The sequence below is a fragment of the Oncorhynchus nerka genome, linkage group LG14 (genome assembly GCF_034236695.1).
Source record: "Oncorhynchus nerka isolate Pitt River linkage group LG14, Oner_Uvic_2.0, whole genome shotgun sequence".
NCBI classification, from domain to species: Eukaryota; Metazoa; Chordata; class Actinopteri; order Salmoniformes; family Salmonidae; genus Oncorhynchus; species Oncorhynchus nerka.
The window spans coordinates 20,534,906-20,547,842 of record NC_088409.1 but is presented as its reverse complement, the minus strand read 5'-3'; the positions used below and the strand labels follow the sequence as shown (position 1 = coordinate 20,547,842).

The following is a 12,937-nucleotide window of genomic DNA, read 5'->3' as shown; positions in this document are numbered from 1 at the left end:
CATCCTAATGGTTTTGTGTACCTTAAAGACCAAAGGTTTGCTGCATACACGCTGCAAAGATATACTTCATATATGGACTGCAAACAGACTGGGCATATTTGGTAGAGTTGTCAGCTAACGTGAATTCAACGTGAAGTCAACAAAACAAATTCACAATGATATTGGATTTAGGTTCAAATTTGGGTGGGAAAAGGACGCAATTCCCTTACGTTGATGACTTTTTGCAAATGTTTTATTGAAATGGAAGTGGAACAATGTGGATTCGACCAGTTATTGGCCAGTGGGTAGTAACATCTAACTCAAGTAAAGAGTAAGCATGTAGACAGCCAACTATGAGAAGGCATTAACTTTGTTTTCATTGCTATGATTTCCGTCCATCTCTTGAGCCAAGTTTGGGTGTGTGTAAACAGAAACCCTATAGGAGAACAGCCATGACAAACAGAGTCACTAATATTAGATAAAACTTTGAGTTACAGTTAAAACGACATCATGAATCAAAGTTCTCCAAAGCAGCCTGGAATCCTCTCCTAAGCCCAAATACAGTCAAACACCCCTGAGAGAGACTTTACTACACAACAACAAGCTGACGTCACCTAGCCCTGTCTCCCCCTGGCCCTGCCCGTCCTAGAGGGGTAGAGAGAGATGCCCAACCCACTCCACTGCATCTACAGCCTATAGAAACCACAGAGAGAGATGGAGAAATATGTGGTGCATTTATTTAGAAAAGCGTGTACAGATGTGAGTACAGTAGTATCTCAGAGTTGGAGAATAGAGTGGATAGGGGAGCCTGTCTGAACGTTATAGTTGATCTCACTGGAGTTACAGGAGTCAGAGTACACAGAGGAGGGAGCTGGGGAGGGACAGGAGGAGGGGGGGTCCTGGTGGTGCAGGACTCTGGTCAGCAGGGTTGACCCCCCTTTACCCCCCACCTCTCTGACTCTCTCTTCACACCCCTGTCCCTCCCCTGGTAGCAGTGAGCTCAGCGCCCCCACAGAGAGAACGTTCAACTCTAACCCCTCCTGTCTAGGCACTCTGGGAGGCAGGGGGGGCGGGCACTCCTCAGGGAGAGGGGAGTGTCTGTCTGAGGGCTCTCTCTGGTTCCCCTGTTCCACATCCTCATAATCACGGTTCTCCCGGCGCCATTCCCTTGTTTTCTTGTGTTTGCGTTTCCCCTGCTCCTCAGGGTTCTCAAGGTTCTCACGCTCTCGGTTCTCACGGTCCCGGTTCTCATACAGCAAGGTTCCAGCACAGATGAAGATGAACAGGCCGATGCCCATCACGACAGGGCCGAGCAGTTTCATTCGCTCGCTGTGGGAGCTGCCTCGCCCACCCACAGGGTTAGGGGTGGAGCTAGCATACCCGGCCACGGCCACAAACATTCCCACCATCACCACGACCACGCCCGCTAGTAGCCACGCCCCAGGAGGGGAGCGGAGGCGGAGTCTGACTTCGAGCTCATCCTTCTGTTGCCGTGGGAAGCAGAGTGGGCAGGGCCATGTGGTTTGTGGGCAGGTTGTTTTAGGTGAGTGGGAGGAGTCTTGGGTGCAGACGGCGTTGACCGCTCCACAGGACCCAGCTGCTGTCATCCTCTACCACAGACTGGATAGACAGAGGACAAGTACAGGAGAGAGAGAGAAGACGAGGACAGGAGAAAGAGAGAAAGAGAGAGAGAGGATGAGGACAGGAGAGAAAGCAAGGACAAAGACAGGATAGACACGGAGAGAAGACAAGGACAGGAGAAAGAGGGAGAATGAAGACAGGAGAGAGAGAGAGAGAGGACGCGGGCAGGAGTATGAGGACAGGAGAGAGTGAGAAGACGAGGACAGGAGAGAGAGGGAGGGAGGACAGGAGAGAGGGAGGGAGGACGAGGACAGGAGCGACAGGGAGGAAGGACGAGGACAGGAGAGAGAGGGAGGGAGGGAGGACGAGGCCAGGAGAGAGAGGGAGGATCAGGACAGGAGAGAAGATGAGGACAGGAGAGAGAGGGAGGATGAGGACAGGAGAAAGAGAACAGAAGAGAGGACGAGGACAGGAGAGAGAAGACGAGGACAGGAGAGAGAGGGAGGATGAGGACAGGAGAAAGAGAACAGAAGAGAGGACGAGGACAGGAGAGAGAAGACGAGGACAGGAGAGAGGCAGTGAGGACGAGGACAGGGGAGAGAGGGAGGGATGACGAGGACAGGAGAAAGAGGGAGGGATGACGAGAACAGGAGAAAGAGGGAGGGATGACGAGAACAGGAGAAAGAGGGAGGATGAGGACAGGAGAGAGGATGAGGACAGGAGAGGGAGGGAGGACGAGGACAGGAAAAAGAGGGAGGGTGAGAACAGGAGAAAAAAGGGAGGACGGGGACAGGAGAGGGAGGAGGGGAGAGAGGATGAGGACAGGACAGAGAGAGAGGTAATGGGGAAGAGAAAGAGGTGAAATCAGAGGAAGAGAAAAAAGACAGGGGTGAAAAGGGTGGGGTGGAGTGAGAGGGATTGTTGAGAGTTGACTTTGTAAACAACAGGAAGTGACAGAGGTGATAAGAACCCCAGGAGTTAATGAGATGCAGTATGTGAGTCTCTCGCGCCCCCTTCTAAACTCCACGCTAGATTACCCTGTACACAAGCCCGTTCTCTGTAGCCGTCACATTTAAACTCGAACTAAATATTCCACAATAGCCTATGTAAATAATAAAATAAAGCACTGTCAAGACAGACATATCAATGGCGTCCAATTCTGACCTAAATTGATAATATATGGTCCAGTGGTAACTCTCAATTAACCAAGTCCCAGATGTAGCTTCCTATTATATTTCACATAAAGTAATTTCGTCTGATTTGGGGCTTTCCTTGAACATAACATTCAATCATTCCGTCACTTAAACAAAGAACATGAATGCAAAAAACCGAGACATTTAGTAAATATTGCAAAAAGTTCAGAAATTGTAGATTTTACATAACATTATATAAATGATGGCAATAACATCGGCCAAAAACGTTAATCGAAGGGTTGAACTTGTGCAACATTGTAGCAGACCCTCGACAACTTTTCTCGAGAGAGAGAGAGAGCGGAGTTGCGTTGTCCGATTCCGTATGCAATGTAACGGTAATCTTTTAATTTGTGGTCATCTGTCGCTAAAGCCTTTTTGACATTGGGGATGTCTGAATAATGTTTTAAAAAGTAAGTCAACACTATTGACCAAATACAAACTAAAATTAACAAGTAACACTTGCTTTTCATGTGATTTTTGAGAACGTTCCGATAATGGTTACTTGCCTCGATTTGGCTGTTGCTCGGTTGTGGACATTTCCGCGTCGCTCCTGCTGCTGACATATCTGGAACTATTTTCTCAACATGATGCCCATTATTTATTCTGTCCCTACATTCATATGGTCAGCGTTGACTCTTCAGCTCCCTCTTTAAAATGTTTTCCCGGAGTTTCACCCCTCAACCAGGCTGCTTAACATCTGTCCAGCCTTGGTTTAAAGCGGCGAGTAGGCTACTACGGCGCATGCGAGATCTTGGTCCTCATAAATTCCCGATGAGTAAATATGCCTAAATGTTTCAGTTGCCTTTTGACTTGACTCTATACTATGCGCACACTTTTCTTTTTGGAATAGTTCGATGTTTCAGAAGCAGTAAGCCAGAGCATTACGCTCTGAGTGTTTTTTTGGTTTTAATATCCCAACTAGGGTCATTTTGCTGGACCCCACAAGGAAAATTCTACTTTAGGTTTAGGGTTTACAGTTAGAATTAGGTATTAGGTCTAGGGGGTTAAGGTTAGGTTAGTTAGATTTTTGAATATGAATCAATTGCTTGGTCCCCACAAGGATAGTTAAACAAGACTGTGTGTGTCTGTTAGCAAAATAAGCTGTGTCTGGTTGTGAGGGGTCGTGGGAATCGTTGGCTGGTTTGGGTCAGTCCCCAGGGATCCTAGCAGTTATTATTAGTTAGAACAACAGCATACTGGGGGGATGAAGGGAAGAGAAGAGGGATTGATAAATAGATTGGTGTGGGCCGGGATGAAGAAAAGCTTATGACATAACCAGGTGTATCCGTAGACAGGACAGGTGTGGTGTCAGTTCCTGTGAATCTGAGACATGATACAGACACACCACTGACACAAGGTAATGATGACCACAGATCAGTGTGGTTAACAGATCAGAAGAGTGGATAACCAAGCCCTCAGGCAGTATGCACATTAGAAGAATATACAACCCCAGAGACTGCATTTCATTTATTCCATTCCACTTACACACTCCAGCAAACGCAAGCCATCATGCACCTACACCACTCACACCATCTCACAAGTCAACAGCACTTATCAATGCCCCTTAAATTAAAATACAGAAATCCCGGTTTTGAATATAAACTATATTGTTGATAAACACATTTAAGCTCATTGCAACACACTTCCAAGGTATCGCACGAGGAGATTGACAAAAAAAATAGTTTACAAAATTTCACTAAAGCTTTAAAAGATGAATTCCTCAGTTCAATGGAAAAAAATTACATTTTTAATTTCTTGGAAAAGATTGGTATGGATTTGCATAAGCTTCCAAATAACCACTTCGTATAGGGATGCAGGGTGTCACAACCCCAGAGCTATAATACACTATTTACACGGTGTACACAAAGATCAATGAAACAGGAAACAATATTCATTCGGAACAAATTGATGAATTTTGTCTTTCTTTCTTTACATTCCAATTTCATTAGTGTTTTACCATTAGCTCTAAAGCAGGTACATAGAAAAACATCTCTCTTCAGTTGAATTAGTCCTGAAGTCCAGCTTTCCTTAAAGTTCCAATGCTATAACATTCACCCTTTTAAATAAACATCTGCGCACACACACGCACACACACAAACCAATCCTCTCCCTCCACCCAAGCCTTGAGACGTGCCAACCTCTTCCTGCCCTGGACATGTAGAGGAATGTATCCATCTGACAGAGAGGTAAACTACATGGTGAGTTTCTTTCAAAACAATAAATAAGAACTCAACAAGTATTCCAGTAAAAACATGTTTGGACTAATCTGGTTCCATCTGCTCAGGGCTCAGCACCATTTCCTCAAACATTATTCTTTTTAAAATGATAATATTAAAGGTGGACGCAGCGATATGACGTAGATTCTGAAAGTAAACACTCGTAGTTGTTGTGGGAATTGATCCACAATGCGGTTTAAATCAAATCAAATCTGAAATTGGATTTGATTTAAACAGCATTGTGGATCAATTCCCACAACAACTACGAGCGTTAAAGCGCGAGGCTTAACTTCTCCGCTGTTTTGATTCCGGTAGCCAGGCCAGGGAACAGTGTGAAGCGAACCCATCCACATCTGAGGGGAGGACGGCTCATAGTAATGTCTGAAATGGAGTGAATGCAATGCTATCAAACACATGGAAACCAATACCATTCCATTGATTCCGTTCCAGCCGTTACCATGAGCCCGTCTTCCCCAATTAAAAAGCCACCAGCCTCCTGTTCCGCAGACACCGTGTGTGAGGTCCTGCATCTCACTCATCTCAATATCTGGGGAGCTGCTCGTGGCAACGTCATTTCACTGAGTCTACTTTCAAATTGAATTCAATATCAATCCTTTAAAGATGAATGAACTTTAAAGGTGCCCACTGCTCATTTCTTACTCACTCAGAGAAACATTTAGGTTAATGGGGCAATCTGCAGTTGCTACATACCTTTTTGATTCTCGAAGAATATCTTATAAATGCCTCATGAGCTTAGTTCAACTGTCGTACCCCATCAGAACCCCAAAACACCAAATATAAGCTTGTTCATCTTCAATGTTGGTAAACAAAGTAAATGTAAACAAACGCTGTATAGCCTCAAAACATGGTTCAAACTATCATTTTGATGATGCTCAGTCCTTGTATACATAGTTCTGTCTATGAATTTGAGAGCGGTAACATTTCTCCAGCCCCATCCATCCCTCAGCTTTTGGCCAAAACAGTGGTGGGGTTACTGCTTTGTTATTGTTTCAACTCTGGATTGCCCCTTTAAATTATAATTGTTGCTATGTTATAGTATAAAACACTTTCTTGGGTTGTCTGTGATGTCTGTCTGACAGGTAAGATCTCAATTGCATAATCCTCGCGTCCTCTCTCCTCTGGCTCTCTCATCTAATGGGTTTTGAGGAGACGAGGAGAGGACACGAGGAGTATGCAATTAAGATCTTCCAACAGACACCACAGGTACATCCTCTCTGTATCCTCTCTACTCCTCTACACTGACACCAAGTACATCCTCTCTACTCCTCTACACTGACACCAAGTACATCCTCTCTGAATCCTCTCTACTCCTTTACACTGACACCAAGTACATCCTCTCTACTCCTCTACACTGACACCAGGTACATCCTCTCTACTCCTCTACACTGACACCAAGTACATCCTCTCTACTCCTTTACACTGACACCAAGTACATCCTCTCTGAATCCTCTCTACTCCTTTACACTGACACCAAGTACATCCTCTCTACTCCTCTACACTGACACCAGGTACATCCTCTCTACTCCTCTACACTGACACCAGGTACATCCTCTCTACTCCTCTACACTGACACCAGGTACATCCTCTCTACTCCTCTACACTGACACCAAGTACATCCTCTCTACTCCTCTACACTGACACCAGGTACATCCTCTCTACTCCTCTACACTGACACCAGGTACATCCTCTCTACTCCTCTACACTGATGTGAAAGAACAGGATAGCTGAAAGCAGATTCCTGGTGGCCATCCATTACGTTGCTCTGACCTATCCTACGGGCTCAGATCAGTGCAGATGAAGACCAAAGAGAATAAGGTGAGGAGGCAAAGAAAGAGATTAAACTTCTCTAGAATATTCAGATACAGCGGTCGGGTGTGGGAGGAAATGAAGCGTCAGGGGGCGTCTCACTCCTCATCAGCGTTCTTCAGCATGAGTATGGCGTTGTATATCTTGAGGGCGGGGCCTAGTTTGATTGACAGGATCTTGACTATGTCTGCTTGGGTGAGAAGCAGGAAGGCCTCTCCATCCATTTGCTGGAGCGATACACAGAGACACAAAATAAGCTTCAACACAGAACGTGTGTGTGAGTGTTTGAATGTCAATGGCATAATTTAACTTGACTTGGTTGAATTGTCATAGGATACACCAACCAGGAGCAGCAGATGAGAGGCGTGTGTGTGTCTATTACGATTCACAAAGTTGGGTTTTTAAATGGTAGCTCTTACCTCTGTCCTGAAGGTGGCAGCATGCTCTTTGCAGCCCGGGAGCCCTTTGACAAAACTGGCCACCTGACCCACAGGGAAACAAACATTAACACACATACACACACACGCACGCATGTGTAATGTATGTGTTTTGCACAATATGTCAGTTTGTACAGTATGCGTACAGCGCCTGTACATGTTTGTATTGCCTATGTGTTTATGTGTGCGTGTCTGACCTCGTCAGCGGTCCAGGTTGCAACTCTCTTAGCTGTGAGGCCCAGGACCTCAGGGAGCAGCTGGCAGTGTTTGTCCCAGCACAGAGCCACCCTGTGAGGGGGAGAGGAGGAGCCACCCGGGGAGAACACTGACTCATGGAGCGCCTGCTGGAGAGACAGGGAGTCTGGGGGAGAGGGAGGAGAAATTAGCTGTAAATATCTTCAATAGACATGCACAGACAATATATAATCCACACAGCGTTACACTCATTCTCTATTTCTGAGAGCAGAACCTCTACCTTTCCCATCTCCACTCTCCTGCTTGACGACGTGCAGCTTCAGATACTTTGGGACTGGAGCAGACCTGTTGAAAGACAACATACGGCGCCTTCAGAAAGTATTCACACCCCACAAATCTTTCCACATTTTGTTGTGTTACAGGCTGAATTTAAAATGAATTAATTAGAGCTGTGTTTTGTCACTGGCCGACACACAATACCCCATAATGTCAAAGTGGAATTGTTTAAAAACATTTATCTTTATTACTAATTAAAAATGAAAAGCTGAAATGTCTTGAGTCAATAAGTTCAGGAGTAAAAATGTGCTTAACAAGTCACATAATAAGTTGTATGGACTCACTGAGTGCAATAATAGTGTTTAACATCTCTGTACCCCACAAATACAGATAATTGTAAGGTCCCTCAATCGAGCAGTGAATTTCAAACACAGATTCAACCACAAATCCAGGGAGGTTTTCCAATGCCTCGCAAAGAAGATCACCTATGGGTAGATGGGTAAAAAATACATTAAAAAAACAAGACATTGAATATTCCTTTGAGCATGGTGAAGTTATTAATTACACTTTGGATGGTGTATCAACACACCCAGTCACTACAAAGATACAGCCGTTCTTTCTAACTCAGTGTCTGGAGAGGAAGGAAACTGCTCAGGGATTTCACCATGAGGCCAATGGTGACTTTAAAACAGTTACAGAGTTTAATGGCTGTGGTAGAAGGATGGATCAACAACACTGTAGTTACTCCACAATACTAACCATACTGAGAGTAAAGGAAGGAAGCCTTTACAGAATATAAAATATTCCAAAACATCCATTCTAGGCACTAAAGTAGTACTGCAAAAAATGTGACAAAGCAATTAACTTTATGTCCTGAATACAACATGTTATGTTTGTGGGCAAATACAATACAATACATTACGGAGTACCACTCTCCATATTTCAAGCATAGTTGCATCATGTTAAAGGTATGCTTTTAATCCTTAAGGACTGGGGAGTTTTTCAGGTTAAAAATGAAACCTAATGGAGATAAGCACAGGTAAAATCCAAGAGGAAACCCTGGGTCAGACACTGGGAGATGAATTCACCTTTCAGCAGGACAATCATCTAAAACAACAAAGCCAAATCTACACTGAAGTTGCTTACCAAGAAGACAGTGAATGTTCCTGAGGCCGAGTTACAGATTTTACTTAAATCTACTTGAAAATCTATGGCAAGACCTGATAATGGTTGTCTAGCAATTATCAACAAACAATTCGACAGAGCTTTAAGAATTTTGCAAAGAATAATGGGAAAGTGTGGAAGGCTCTTATAGAGACTTACCCAGAAAGACTCACAGCTGTAATCGCTGCCAAAGGTGCTTCTACAAAGTATTGACTCGGGTGTGAATACTCATGTAAATGAGACATTTCTGTGTTAATTGGCAAAGAATTGGCTAACATTTCTAACATGTTTTCACTTTGTCATTAGATGTGCAGATGGGTGGGAAAAAAATCTATGTAATCCATTTTGAATTCAGGCTGTAACACAATAAAATGTGGAATAAGTCAAGGGGTGTGAATACTTTGTGAAGGCATTGTACTCTCTTAGTAAACCAACAACAAACACTCTGCTCCATCATGCATTCTAGAGTTTGGTAGGAGAGAGTGGAGTCTGTGTGCTACCTCTTGGCCTTGGCTCCGTCGTTGATGGGCTCAGTGGAGCCCCCTGGTGGCTCACTCTGACTGCTGCACCTGGATCGTTCACCCTCGTCAACCGTCGGCCCCCTAGTTACACTACCATAGAAACAACTGTTACCATGGAAACAAGTCCACAACTCCAGACTTTATTTGCAGTCAGATTAACAAAGTCATGGAAGCTCTTCCGAACCCCTTCTGTTACATGTTCCACACATACCTGGTCTGAGGGGAGTCGTCTGCAGGCTCGGGCTGCTCCGGTGTGGTGGGGCTGTTTGTCTGGGTGTGTGGAGGAGGGTCTGGGCGTCGCCCACGGTGATGAGGTCCACTCAGGGTCATAGGTCGTTCTCCACTCAGACGGTCTGGTACCTGGCCCTCCCTGTTCAGGTTCATCTCCGAGTATGGACAACTCACCCCCCTACACACACAAGTTCAGAACAGGAACACACATCACCTTGCTCACAGATTACAGCACACAGATCACAAGTCATTGTATGACGTGTTCTGATAACAAAACTTTTTTGACAGTTAGTATGTGTGTTTGTTACTGACGTGTAGTGGGTTCCGTAGCGCGGTCCACGGATGTGACCAACCCCATTGCATCCTGGGGTAGGACAGCCCTGCCCTGGGAGGACCAGCATATCAGTGGAGCCTGAAACACACCGCAGAGTAAATACTACACACAGAGACAAAAACACCAGAGACTGACCTGACCCCACACACATAAACAAAGCGACAGAAACACATGTCCCCACAAACCAACAGCTCCAACAGCTGTGAAGAACCAGAATCATTTGAGCTACATGTCTTTTCTCTGCATGCACCTTTTTGCCAATCATACACTTTGGGACTGATTGGGAAATGTTTATGGATTTTAGCAAAGTTATAATCATGTACATTTTTTGGAAGTGTGTGCGTCTCACCATTGGAGGGGTGTTGTAGGGGATGACTAGTCTTCTGACACCAGCCCACAGGGTGCAGGTCTGGGCAGTCAGCATCCACCCAGTAGTCGTACTCCTCACTCCAGCCATCGAAATGGATCTGAGAAAGACAGAGAGTTACACACACACACTACTCCACAATAATCATTCTGCACTCTCACACACAGCATACCCTCAGTCGGTGGTCCTCCACCTCTGCGATGGTTGCTACGCGGATGAGCATGGGATTCCTCTTATCGACGGCTTCCAGCTTCATTCCAGCCTGGAACCCATGGCACGGACGCTACAGGACACATTCAAGAGTTAACAGGTGATACAGATGGATTAATATGCATGTTTTGTAACGGGTGTAGCTGACATAAATAAAGACTGTCAGTGGACCCAGAACAGAGCCCTCGGGAACTTCATGTGAAATTCTCCCAGGCCTCCCAATCAACACCAACAATGTAATTTGCATGTGTCATATGTTTTGAGTGTTAACTCTATGTGTGTGCGAGAATGTGAGTGTCTTACCAGTTTGAAGGCACGTGCAGGGGCTGCCTGTGTGCCAGTCTCCTCCATGTATTTATCCCAGGAAAAACTCCTCGGGTGCTTATATTCTGAGAGGAGAAACCACAACATACACCCTTATACAATGTTTCATGGTGTATCCAAATAAAGCGTTGAAATATGTTTGTGTGTGTCTCACCAGCAGGGGTGGTGAGGGTCAGCTCAGCCTCCTCACAGTAGCCTACAGGGTGGATGTAGGGACTGCTGGCATCACACCAGTAGTCATAGGTGTCGTCCCAGTTGTCAAAGTGTATGAGGAGTCTGTTGTCAACAGCAGCCGCGATGGACGCTACGCAGATCAGATATGGGTTCTTCTTATCCACCGCCTCTAGCTTCATACCCGCACGGAACCCTGACGGAGTCACTGACTATACACACATGCACCCACATAGTTCATATACAAACTTGGTTGAATGGGCCTAAGGTCACCAACTAATTCACAACACAAACACACTATTAATGGATCCACACAGGCTGTCAGGTAGGCTTACTGTGTTGAGGCTCTTGAAGAGGTGTTTGGGGGCCAGTTGACCTCTGCAGTTCTTCACATACATGTTCCAGTTGAACTCCCCATCCTTACAACCTACACACAAAAGGTTGAAGGTTATAGTTGTCTATCTACACACACAACATTGTACAGTCGGTAGAATATGCATGTGTCTGTGTGTCTGGTGTGTTTGTATCTGTGTCTGGGGTGTGTGTGTATGTGTGTCAGGTGTGTGTCGGGTGTGTGTGTGTGCGTGGGTGTCGGGTGTGTGTGTATGCGTGCCGGATGTGTTTGTATCTGTGTCCGGGGTGTGTGTGTGTGTGTGTGTGGACCTTTCGGCAGTAGCAGCTTGTGTCCCATCTTCTCACACCAGCCAGCCGGCTTTACATCCCAGGTGTCAGCATTTACCCAGAAGTCATAGCACTCTGGATACCCGTCGAAATGAAGCCTTGCCCTATAACCCTGGATCTGACAGACAGAGAGAGAAAGAGACAGAGAGGAAGGAACGCAAAGAAATGAGAGAAAGAGAAGGGTTAGTTGTTCGAAAGCAGACATTCCTCCTATATCTTATTGGTCTGACCTGTTAGACACGTACCTCAGCAACACTGAGCACACAGAACAGAGAGGGGTGACAGGGGTCCAGTCCTTCTAACTTCATCCCCACTTTGAAGGCATTCCTGCTCTGAGGGAACGACTGGTGCTGCGAGGCACACACACATAACACTCTTTCACATGTCTGTACAGCTGTGTGTGTGTGTCAGAGAGAGTATGATAAAGTGTGCGTGCCTCACCTCCTTGAACAGTTTAAGGGGGGCAGCTATAGCCTTCTCCTCCTCCATGTAGGAGGGCCAGCTCCAGGATCGCTTCTTATTGGGTGGGGCTGTCACTGGGGGTGGGACAACAAAACAGTCACATCAGCCAATCAGTGACATGAAAACCAGCAGGATTGCAGGACTCATGACCCCTGGACTACCTGATTGGACAAACTTTCCAACCCCTGTCATTCCCAACAAATCCATCCATCCTCTCATCTATCCATCCTCTACCTCCACTCAGTGTAATAATAGGACATACCTAGCTTGGCCAGCTTAGCAGCTCTCCTCCCTTTGACAGCCTTGGACTTGTCCTGTAGAGAGAGATAGTCACTCATCGGCAGGTGAGCTGCCACACACACAACATTACAATGCTTTTCAGGACCAGCGTTGGCCACATCTTCTATCATCACCTCTTCCTCCTCCTGGTTGTCTTCGTCTTCATCACCAGAGTCCATGTAGATCTTCCTCTTCTTCCTCACTCGTTTCCCCAGTCCCCCCTCCCCCCCCTCTCTCTCCCTCCGCTCTCCGGGTGATGACCTAAACACATACGGAACAGAGGTCATTCTAGGAACTATGCTCATGTGATGACTGTTTTGGGTCTTAACTGTTACTGCTATCAATATGCTTTCTAAAATACAGTACAGTAAGAACAGCTAACATGTTTACCTGCCACTGGAGGGCTGGACACAAATGGAGCTGCAGTATTTGCCCTGGAGGAAACTCTCCAGTGGACCGGAGCCCCCCACACGACCTACAGCTAGCCAT

General features: G+C 45.9%; 2 protein-coding genes across 2 annotated transcripts in view; both read right to left on the bottom strand.

Moving 5' to 3' along the window:
* Positions 1 to 694: 694 nt before the first annotated feature.
* Positions 695 to 3,499, bottom strand: LOC115121231 (uncharacterized). Its single transcript, XM_029650283.2, has 2 exons — positions 3,260 to 3,499; positions 695 to 1,599 (listed from the first exon to the last, which is right to left on the bottom strand). The coding sequence occupies exon 2, from the start codon at positions 1,584 to 1,586 to the stop codon at positions 756 to 758; it is 831 nt and encodes a 276-aa protein (XP_029506143.1). The 5' UTR covers positions 1,587 to 1,599; positions 3,260 to 3,499; the 3' UTR covers positions 695 to 755.
* A 706-nt stretch (positions 3,500 to 4,205) lies between these two features.
* The window catches only part of LOC115121234 (lethal(3)malignant brain tumor-like protein 4), an 8,966-nt gene continuing 234 nt past the window's right edge, over positions 4,206 to 12,937 (bottom strand). The window contains exons 2-19 of the mRNA XM_065027174.1: positions 12,839 to 12,929; positions 12,583 to 12,709; positions 12,432 to 12,483; positions 12,149 to 12,243; positions 11,953 to 12,057; positions 11,690 to 11,825; positions 11,362 to 11,453; positions 11,010 to 11,238; positions 10,835 to 10,920; positions 10,494 to 10,604; positions 10,304 to 10,421; positions 9,933 to 10,032; positions 9,601 to 9,798; positions 9,369 to 9,479; positions 7,709 to 7,773; positions 7,431 to 7,594; positions 7,216 to 7,278; positions 4,206 to 7,023 (exon numbers count right to left, since the gene is read on the bottom strand). Coding sequence (XP_064883246.1) covers positions 6,895 to 7,023; positions 7,216 to 7,278; positions 7,431 to 7,594; positions 7,709 to 7,773; positions 9,369 to 9,479; positions 9,601 to 9,798; positions 9,933 to 10,032; positions 10,304 to 10,421; positions 10,494 to 10,604; positions 10,835 to 10,920; positions 11,010 to 11,238; positions 11,362 to 11,453; positions 11,690 to 11,825; positions 11,953 to 12,057; positions 12,149 to 12,243; positions 12,432 to 12,483; positions 12,583 to 12,709; positions 12,839 to 12,929 — 2,072 coding nt within the window. The 3' untranslated portion in view covers positions 4,206 to 6,894. The remainder of the gene's footprint in view (positions 7,024 to 7,215; positions 7,279 to 7,430; positions 7,595 to 7,708; positions 7,774 to 9,368; positions 9,480 to 9,600; positions 9,799 to 9,932; positions 10,033 to 10,303; positions 10,422 to 10,493; positions 10,605 to 10,834; positions 10,921 to 11,009; positions 11,239 to 11,361; positions 11,454 to 11,689; positions 11,826 to 11,952; positions 12,058 to 12,148; positions 12,244 to 12,431; positions 12,484 to 12,582; positions 12,710 to 12,838; positions 12,930 to 12,937) is intronic.

Coding starts and splice junctions, on each gene's coding strand:
- LOC115121231 (XM_029650283.2), bottom strand. CDS start 1,586: ATGACAGCAGCTGGGTCCTGTGGAGCGGTCAACGCCGTCTGCACCCAA.